General features: G+C 44.5%; 1 protein-coding gene across 1 annotated transcript; it reads left to right on the top strand.

Moving 5' to 3' along the window:
• The first annotated feature begins 1,372 nt into the window (after positions 1 to 1,372).
• On the top strand, positions 1,373 to 9,797 carry LOC309703543 (E3 ubiquitin-protein ligase TRIM21-like). Its single transcript, XM_082528448.1, has 2 exons — positions 1,373 to 1,816; positions 7,871 to 9,797. Exon 2 carries the CDS (start codon positions 7,880 to 7,882, stop codon positions 9,533 to 9,535), a length of 1,656 nt encoding a protein of 551 aa, XP_082384574.1. The 5' UTR covers positions 1,373 to 1,816; positions 7,871 to 7,879; the 3' UTR covers positions 9,536 to 9,797.
• Positions 9,798 to 10,380: the final 583 nt, after the last annotated feature.

The following is a 10,380-nucleotide window of genomic DNA, read 5'->3' as shown; positions in this document are numbered from 1 at the left end:
GACTGCAACATCAGGGAGTCTGCTTCCACATCTGGTTTCCACAGCTGGAGGAAGCTGTCCCACGAGCACGCCTACGCCCCTCTGTCATTACTGAAGTAGTGATGGTGTTTAGTCAGTGTGAGACTGTTTCACTGGTCCAAGCAGAGATTTACATAAATGAGCTTTTATGAGTTCTTATATTATCTGATCAGGCCGTTTGCTCCTGTTAAAGATAAATGTGCATCGAACGTTGTGGGTATTCATGAGTCTAACAGTTTAAACCTGTGTGTGACGTTGTGTCCTTGAACGGCCCTGACAGACGGCTGTAGTCCATAATATTAATGTTTCCTGCTGACTAAAATATGCAGCTGAGCTCTGTGAGGGCAGAGCTGCTGCTAACAGGTGAGTCTGTTACCTGGACTGGATTGAGTGAGCTGCTGTGTCACAGCTTTATCAGTGACACACTCAGCATGTGTGTGTGTGATATGTCATAGTGCTTGAAACACACATGAAAATATATTAAAGGTTGAATCTTTTTTCTTTTGGTTTGTGGAACAAAAATCAGCAACGAAGAAACGCGAGCGTAAAACTTGGTGTAGAAGTGCAACAAATGTAAGCCGGCTCATTTGATGCTGTGAAGCTTGAAAAGGATTTGCGCACCTACATCATTATTTACGGTTTAAATTGTGCTGCCTTCAGGTGCACCTGGTAAATTCAGGAATCTCTACTCCAAACCACAGCAGGTTGTTTTAGAGGCTTTTCTGGGTTAATGTTGGTTTGTTGGCAGAAACATGTCTGTGATCGCTGTGTTGTTCTTTTTGATGCAGGATTTCATGTAACTCGGTGCTAAAGTCATAACAATGAAGTTTAACAGTTCTAGTGCTCATGCGTCAGCTAGCATGCATCAGCTAGCATGCATCAGCTAGCATGCAGCCTGTTTCAGTTGCTCCTGCTTTTACTCTTTACTCTAATTTTTTCTTACTTATTTCTTTGTCCTTTACTGAGTGTGTTCATCTGTTTAAAAGCTTTCTTTTCAGACATGTGGATCGAGAGAGTTTTTGTTCTGCTGTTGCTTTCACTGAGGAATGGGACCGCAGCACAGCAGTTACACACCAGAGATCAGCTGAGCCGCCTGATGCTGGTGTTGCAGATTAACTGGATTAACTGGCCTGTAAATGGAGAAAACTGAACACAGGAATATTTGGATTTGCTTCTTTTTCTCTGCTCATGTTCAACTTGTCTGATTCAAGCTGGGAATATTTATTAGAAACAAAGTGAATAATATTATTTTATTATCACGTTGATGCAGCACATGGTTCAGTTAGCTTTGTATAAACATGTGTTAGAAATGTTCTTCAATCAGCTCTTTTTACTCTCATTTCACAGCCAGTACTTTTTACTTTTACTTGAGTAAAGAAGTTGAATTAGTACTTGGAGTATTTTTAACAGTAGTACTTCTACTTCAGTACACACTGTGTGTACTTTTACCACCTGTGTCTGAGACCTCCTTCAGGGTCCACCTGAAGCTCTCAGTCTGCTGTGGAAAAAGGAAATCCAGGTGAGTTTCTCCTGATCACCTGAGGCCGTCATTACTGTGTGAACCCACACACCACTCCTCACTCCTCCCACCCGCTGCACACAGTCACTGAGTACAGACCGGCTGATTCCTGTAAAGGGAGAGGCAGGAAGAGGCGGAGCAACAGCTGAAAAACAAGAAGCTCAACGTCATTTTGCAGAAGTGAAAGTGTGAGAGAGCAGCAGCAGAGCTGCAGTCGAGTCCTGTTTGTCTCTAAAAGAAGATTCACTGGAGTCCATCAGGTTCCTCTCAGCAACAGTGGTGAGTGCAGCTGATCACACTTCCTGCTTCTACACAAATCTTCACTCTGTTCACTTCATCAGGACTCATCACAGTCACACTGGATCCATAGAAATCTGCTCATGTAACCACAGATCCACTGTAGGAGTATCGAGCTGCTGCTTCAGTCTCACTGTGGCTCTGCTCAGGACTGTGGACTCAGGCTGTGCTCTGGACTTCAGACTGACTCCACACTTCCTGGTTATTCATCACTTCCTGTTCCTATTAGATTGATTCTGGATCTGATTGATCATAAGGATTACAGATGTGAAAACACCTATTTATTCTTTATTGATATAAAGCCTTTGACACTGTAAACCAGCAGATTTTGGTCAGTACTTCAAAAAGTCATTCACACATTTTACAAAGCTTATCTGACTTAGTGTATCCTGTAAGAGTCACAGATGTTCCTCAATCATTCAGAAAACAGTCGATGCTGCACTTTATAACTTTGTGTGGAAACATGAATCTCATTATTTAAACAGATGTGTTTGAATCATCCTGATAATCAGGCTTTAACCCTTTAGAGCCGATCGGAGCGGGCACGCTCTGTTTTGCGTAACTATTTTTAAATCCCAGTAGCACTGCAACCACGTAAGCTAGCGCAAAAATTTTTTTTGCTTATGAAACCGGAGGAGTTGTACTTACATCTTATGCCATCAGCTTGTCCTCGGTCACGGTTTCCTTCCACATAAAGCTTTGCAAAAACTGCATAAAAAGCGCTTGCAGGAACAAAAACATAATATTCCAGAAACACGCTTTGCCGATCCGATCAGCTGTTCATAACACTTCCTACGTTGGAATAGACGTCAGCGCGAACTTTTGCATTTCCGCCATTACCTGCCCGAAACCGGAAGTGAAGTCATTTTCGCGGAAATGTAGTTTTTTTTTACCATCAGGGCCTCAGGGCCTATACTGGTCTTTTTAAAAGTTATCTTTGACTTTATGACTTTCTGTGTCGTTTCTGGGATGATTAGGACTCATATTGCACTGCTGGAAATAGTTTATTTTGATGCATATGCTGCTTTTTTGCAAATTTGCAGTATAATATTTATTTTCGTTTTTCCTGCAGTGTATAAAAATTGGTGTATTTCAAAAATAAAACTATGAAGACACTCAAAATAAATTTCCTGTGGTGGGAAACTATTTTGTGCAACTTTTTTGTATTTACAGTTTTGAGGGATAAGCCTCTTAAATTTCTCTAACTACAAATATATGTTAAAAAAGCAAAAACGATTTTCAATTTTTTTGTAGTTTATTGCACTTTTTTGCAATTTATGTAATTACTATGCACTTAATGAATACATATTATTAAAATCTGGGCTATAATGGTTGTATTGATGTATAGCAACTTGAAACGCTCCCAAAAATGGCTCCACAGCAGGTAAAAATATAATATAAGCTCTGGCGGACTTGGTTCTATGGTAGGTCTTAAAGGGTTAAACATGTCAGAGTTCCACACATCAGCTGTGATATTCAAGCTGACCTGGATCAAACATGTTGTAGCGGCAACCTTCGGTCCTTCTTTGCCGCTTCTGCAGAACGTAAAGTTTCTGACTCGTGCTCTTGTTCAGTCGCTTGGATGCCTTCCGGTAGCAAAAAACGAGGCGAAGGAAAAAAGGGGCAAAACATTTATTTTCCATACAAATCGAAAGGTACAAAACAAATGCCTCTGGTGGGAGCTCCGTTTATATTCCCTTTATGTTACAACAAAAAAAAAAAACATTAAAACGGCGACGGTCAAAAAACTGTTGCTCCACGTCCTGCTTGCTTACCTAACCTTTTTACCCACACCCCTCCGCATGCGGGCCAAATACACACCCCTTTACGACATCTACCAACACTTTACAACAACAACAGACTAATAAAGCAGGATTAATTTATGGAGCACAGCATATTACATTATAACATAAAATGATCAAGATTATAATAGAAACTTAAAGATCATGACAAATACTTAAATATGGCATGATGTAACTGAGTAAAATATTGGCCTGGACTTGGCTCCAACACATGTCATCAGACACAAACATAGATGATGCTGTTTAATCCCAAAGCTTATTTAAACAAACTGGAGGACAGAATTCCTCCTTAAATGGGATTTTGATCAAATCCACTGATCTCATTTTCACACACAGGCTTTATCATGGTGGCTTCTTCTCTACTAACATCAATCTTTCATTTAGACAAACAAATATGTGAAACACAAAAATAAATCAATGTTTTCTGAGGATCCAGAATAACACGAATGATGTATCCCAGCGAGTGACTGGGAAAGTTCATCTTCTTCCACATCCTGAGTTTGTGAGGAGCTGTGATGTTCCAGTATCTGTGAGAGAAAACAGGACAGTTTTTACTGACGCACAAATGGACCAAATATACAGACACCTCTGAATAAACATGTTCTCATCAATGCCATTAAAATACTGGATCAACAGTTAATAACACATTTCTGAGGTTTGTGATTCATCGTCCTCCTCACTGTCAGCTCTACTGGAACAGTCACTGTTTAATATTAATGGGTCGTTGATCTGGACGTACAATAAGAAGTATTCAGTCACCAACAAGGTCGAAGTTTACTTCACAGTAATTGATGGAAAATATCCAACAAACTGATTTATTCAAGTATACAAATGATCTGGATGAATCTTGGACCTTCTGTAAAACAGAGAAACAATTTCACATCTTTGTAACGACTGTATTTATCTTCATCCCCAAACGTTGATCCTGTCCATCTGGACGCTGCACTGTATAGCAGACACTACGATGTTAGGTTTGTGTTTGGATGAACCAGTTTGTGTCTGAGTGTGTTGCTGGGTCTCCACCAGTTACTCTGAGAACTGAAGAAGCTTCTCTGATGAAACGTCTTCAAGAAACTCAAAGAAGTCCAGACGCTTTTCTCTCCAAGCTCCTCAGACTACTGAGATTTGAGATTTAAGTATTTATTGTCATTGTCAGAGAACAATGAAATTGTGTTTGGGGCTCCGTACAACCCGTAAATAAAATAATGGAAGAGTACCCCTTAAAACCCAAGTGTAAATATTTAACCCAGTGTGACTCCAGTGCAATAAGACAATCCTTAACAACAACATAAGAACATGACAAGTAATGTTCATAAGAAATTCGGGAGGGGGAAAGAGAATAAAGATATGATGCACCAATGCAGACCAGTTCAGTGCTATTTAGAAGTTGGATATGGTTATTGTCCGTGAGAGGGGGGCAGAGAGTTCAGGAGCCTCACAGCCTGTGGATACAGGCTGTTGGCCAGTCTGGATGTTCTGGCCTGTATAGACCTGTACCTTCTCCCTGAGGGCAGCAGGTGGAAAAGGTGGCGTGCAGGGTGATGTTGGTCCCGCAGGATACTGTGCACCCTCCTCAGACAACGAGTGCGGAAGATGTTACTGATCTCTGGCAGACTTGTTCCAATAATTCTGCCAGCTTCTTTCACCACCCGCTGGAGTGCTTGCTGATCGGCCTTGGTGCAGCTGGGGAACCACACTAGAAATCCATGCGTCAGAACGCTGCTGATGGCACAGTTGTAGAAGTTCAACATCAGAGATCTGGGAATGTGTGCGCTCCGCAGTCTCCTCAGGTAGTAGAGGCGCTGTTGGGCCTTCCGTGCAACTGAGGTGATATGGTTGCCCCAGGACAGGTCCTCGGTCACAGTTACCCCCAAGAATTTAAAACTGCTCACCCTCTCCACCGCCCCACTGCCAATAAAGAGAGGCAGATGGTTGTTATGATCCTTCCTCCGGAAATCTACAATGATCTCCTTGGTCTTTTTGGTGTTTAAGACCAAGTTATTGTCGTGGCACCATGACTCTAGTTGTTGCACCTCTGTCCTGTAGTTTGTCTCATCGTTGTTGGATATAAGTCCGAGCACTGTAGTGTCATCGGCAAACTTAACGATGAGATTGGACGCGCAGGAGGAAATACAGTCATGGGTGAAGAGAGTGTATAGCAGAGGGCTCAGGACACACCCCTGAGGGGCACCGGTGTTGACCACAAGGGTGGAAGAGGTGTTCTTACCCACTCTGACACTCTGTCTACGGTTAGTGAGGAAGTCCATAATCCAGTTGCACAGAGAGGAGTTAAGTCCCAGTTGGTGGAGTTTGGGACGGAGTTTGTATGGCCGGATGGTATTAAAAGCCGAGCTGTAGTCTACAAAGAGGAGCCGTGCATAGGTGTTCCTGTGTTCCAAGTGCTTCAGTAATGTGTGCAGCACTGTGGCGATCGCATCCTCGGTTGACCGGTTCTCCCTGTATGCAAACTGGTGCGAGTCCAGGGATGGTGGAAAAGCAGCTCTGATGTGTTTAATGACCAGTCTCTCCAGGCATTTGGCGGGAATGGGGGTGAGTGCCACAGGTCTGAAATCGTTCAGACATGTGACATTTGACTGTTTTGGGATGGGAACGATGGTTGCTGCTTTGAAACAGGATGGTACCAGTGAACAGGACAACGAGGTGTTATATATAGAGGTGAAGACGTCCGCCAGGTCCGCAGCACAGTCTTTTAGCACCCGGCCCAGCACTCCATCAAACCTGGCCTCGATACGCCTCCTGTGCTGCTGCTTGGCAGTCTTGATGCCTCTTCTCAGGTTGGCCCTGGCAGCACTGTATGCCTCCTGGTCCCCGGATTTGAAAGCGTTGTTCCTCGTTCGAATAAGTTGTTGAACTCCGTGTGTCATCCAGGGTGGATTATTAGGGAACACACGGAGTCGTTTCCAAGTTGTTACATTGTCCACACAGAAACAGATGTAGTCCAAGACAGCGGAGGTGTAACTGTCCAATGCGACACGATTGTCAGTGTCCTTCACCTTGAATACATCCCAGTCTGTGCAGTGGAAACAGTCCTGAAGCATCGGAATAGCATCCTGCGGCCATATTCTCACGGTTTTGGTTGTAATCCCAGTGCTCTTGATCTTTTGTGTGTATATTGGGTGTAGCAGAAGGGAGAGATGGTCTGACAGACCCAGGTGGGGATAAGCCTGGGCTCTGTATGCATTCGCCATGTTGGTATACACCTGGTCCAACGTTCTATCTCCTCTGGTAGCACACTTCACATTTCGGTGGAAATTGTGAAGTACAGATTTCAGGTCCGCGTGGTTAAAATCCCCAGCCGCAATAAAGACACTGTCCGGGTGTGCTACCAGGCTGTTATTGATGCTGCTGCTCAATTGTGCTAACGCTAGCTTAGCATTAGCATCTGGTGGAATGTAAACAGCGCAGATGTAAACGGCAGAAAATTCCCGAGGGAGATAGAATGGACGGCACTTTAACACCAACAGTTCTACCTCTGTACTGCACAGCCTTTCCGTTACCGTGACGTTCGTGCACCAAAAGTTGTTAATATAGATGCACAGCCCCCCGCCGGTCTTCTTGCCCGAGTCCGCAGACCTGTCGGCTCGATAGGCGGTGCGGCCCGCTAGATCAATAGCCGCATCGGGAATGGCGCTGTCCAGCCAGGTTTCAGTGAAAATCATGCACGAACAGTTATTAAAAGTCCGTCGAGTGGCGATCTGCAGTCGTATTTCATCCAGTTTGTAACGGATTGAACGGGCATTGGAGAGGAATATGGTCGGGAGTGGTGGTTTAAACGGACTAGTCTTTAGCCGTGCCCACAAGCCTCCCCGCCTGCCTCTCTTCTGCCTCCGCTCGCAACGTCTCCTCCTGCGGCTTGCTGTTGCGGGTAGCCCCGGGGGTTGCTTAACAATCTCCGGGGGGATGAGATACTCGGATGCTAGTTGAAGATCTCCACGGCTTAGTTGTAGTAGATCATCTCTGTTGTATTGAAGTAACCCCAGACTGTGTGAAATAATACCATCCATCCATCCATCTTCATCCGCTTTATCCGGAGCCGGGTCGCGGGGGCAGCAGCCTAAATAATACCCAATACCACCAAAAGTGCAAAAATGTAGGAGCTCCGGGTCGCTGCGTCTGTGCGCGCCGCCATCTTTTACTGACGCTTGTTTCTCTCTTTGTAAAATGAAATTTAAAGTGAATTTTGAATCAAATGTTTCTCTTCTTTCTCCCTCAGAGTGCAGACATGTCTGCTGCCAGCAATCTGCGATCTGAAGATCAGTTTCTGTGCTCCATCTGTCTGGATGTGTTCACTGATCCAGTCACTACATCATGTGGACACAACTTCTGCAAAACCTGCATCAGTCAGCACTGGGACATGAATGTCATCTGTCAGTGTCCCATGTGTAAAGAGACTTTCTACACTCGACCTCAGCTGAAGATCAACACTTTGTTCTCTGAGATGGTTGCTCAGTTCAGACGTGAAGCTCAGCAGAAAGCCAGCAGCAGCTCAGAGCAACAAGCTGCCAAACCAGGAGAAGTTCCCTGTGACGTCTGCACTGGAACCAGACTGAAGGCCCTGAAGTCCTGCCTGGTGTGTCAGACCTCCTACTGTCAGACTCACCTGGAGCCTCATCTGACACTGAAACGTCTGAAAAGACATCAGCTGGTTGATGCTGTGGAGAACCTGGAAGGCAGGATGTGCACGAAGCACGATAACCTTCTGCAGCTGTTCTGTAAGACCGACCAGACATGTGTCTGCACGCTCTGCCCTGTTTTAGACCACAAGAACCACGAGTTTGTTCCTCTGAGAGAAGAATATGAAGGAAAGAAGGCAGAGCTGGAGAAGACAGAGGCTGAGATTCAGCAGATGATCCAGAAGAGACGACTGAAGATTCAGGAAATCACAGAGTCGGTGAAGATGAGTAAAGATGCTGCAGACAGACAGAAAGCAGAAGGTGTTCAGGTCCTCATGGCTCTGATGGAGTCTGTTGAGAGACGCCTGAAGGAGCTCATGAAGGAGATCGAAGACAAACAGGAAGCTACAGAGAAACAGGCTGAAGGTCTCATCAAAGATCTGGAACAGGAAATCTCTGAGCTGATGGAGAGAAGCTCTGAGGTGGAGCAGCTCTCACGCTCTGAAGACCACCTCCACCTCCTCCAAAGCTTCTCCTCCCTGAAAGCTGCTCCACCCAGCAAGGACTGGACAGAGGTCAGAGTTCATCCACCATCATATGAGGGGACTGTGGGGAGAGCTGTGGCTCAGCTGGAGGAGACAATCAGGAAACTCATGAAGAAGAAGCTGTTTGAGGCTGAGCTGCAGAGGGTGCAGCAGCATGAGGTGGATGTGACTCTGGATCCTGATACAGCTCATCCTAAACTCATCCTGTCTGATGATGGAAAACAAGTTTATCATAGTGATGTGAAGAAGAATCTTCCAGACAACCCAGAGAGATTTTCTCACTGTGTTTGTGTTTTAGGAGAGCAGAGTTTCTCTTCAGGCAGATTTTACTTTGAGGTTCAGGTTAAAGGAAAGACTGAGTGGAATTTAGGAGTGGCCACAGAGTCGATCAACAGGAAGGGACAAATCACACTGAGACCTCAGGATGGTTTCTGGACTGTGAGGCTGAGAAATGGAAATGAGTACAGTGCTTGTGCTGACTCTCCAGTTGATCTCTGTCTTCATCCTGGTCCTGAGAAGGTGGGGGTGTTTGTGGATTATGAGGAGGGTCTGGTCTCCTTTTATGATGTAGGTGCTGCAGCTCTGATCTACTCCTTTACTGGCTGCTCCTTCACTCACAAACTCCACCCATTCTTCAGTCCCAGTCTGAATTATGGAGGTAAAAACTCTGCACCTCTGATCATCTGTCCTGTCAATCAAACTGATCAACGACTGATTTAATTTGATGAACTGATTGATTTTTCTTGAAGGGAACAAATGAACATATTGAGTGTAAATCCTCTACAGTCTCCATGTTTCTATAGAATCTGATCATCAGGACTCTGATTCACACTTTGATTCTCATGGAGTTTGATTTGAACAGAAGAAAAGTTGAATCAGGAAATGTTCCCACTGATGGAGACTCGAGCTGAAGAGCAAATATCAGAGAACAAATGTCCAAAAGCTTCATTTCCAATAAAGTTTGTTCAATGCTTTGAGTGAATCCAGACTCATGTGTGGCTGTTATACGGAGCATCAGAGTCCAGCTGAGTTATGTTGGATACAAACTGCTTATTTTGGCTCTGTGAGGAGTTTTGTTCACTGAAAACTGATGAGACGGATAATATTCAAAGAACTCTGTAGAGATTCATGCATCCATGTTCTCCACCTGCAGGTGTGGAGGAGAAAGGTGGAGCACAGACTGCTGCATCCTTCCAGTCACATCATTTTGATGATTATATTTGCATGTTGTGATGATTTGGGTTAAAGACAAACAGAGTTGAACGGCTGCAGTCACAGCATGAAGACGATGCTGAAGCTGAGCTGTCAGTGAACATGTTTCACTGTGATTTGATTTGAAGAATAGAAAGTGTGTGTGGCTGCTGACAGCTGCAGTCTCTGCTAGTCTGCATAACACACACACAACTTTCCCCCTGAGGCAACGATGCAGCAACAACACAAAGAACAGCTGCAGACACACACACACTGTTAAAGAACACTTTACTGTTTAAGGCAGAATTCCTCAGTAACAATGATTTGAGTCTACTGTGTCTACTGTGGTTTCCAACATACAATCTACTGAAACA

Source organism: Aulonocara stuartgranti (assembly GCF_965226115.1).
Source record: "Aulonocara stuartgranti genome assembly, chromosome: 3".
NCBI classification, from domain to species: Eukaryota; Metazoa; Chordata; class Actinopteri; order Cichliformes; family Cichlidae; genus Aulonocara; species Aulonocara stuartgranti.
This window is presented reverse-complemented; position numbering and strand designations above follow the sequence as displayed.

Bases quoted from the DNA above. Each gene is read 5' to 3' on its own strand.
- LOC309703543 (XM_082528448.1), top strand. From the start codon at position 7,880: ATGTCTGCTGCCAGCAATCTGCGATCTGAAGATCAGTTTCTGTGCTCC.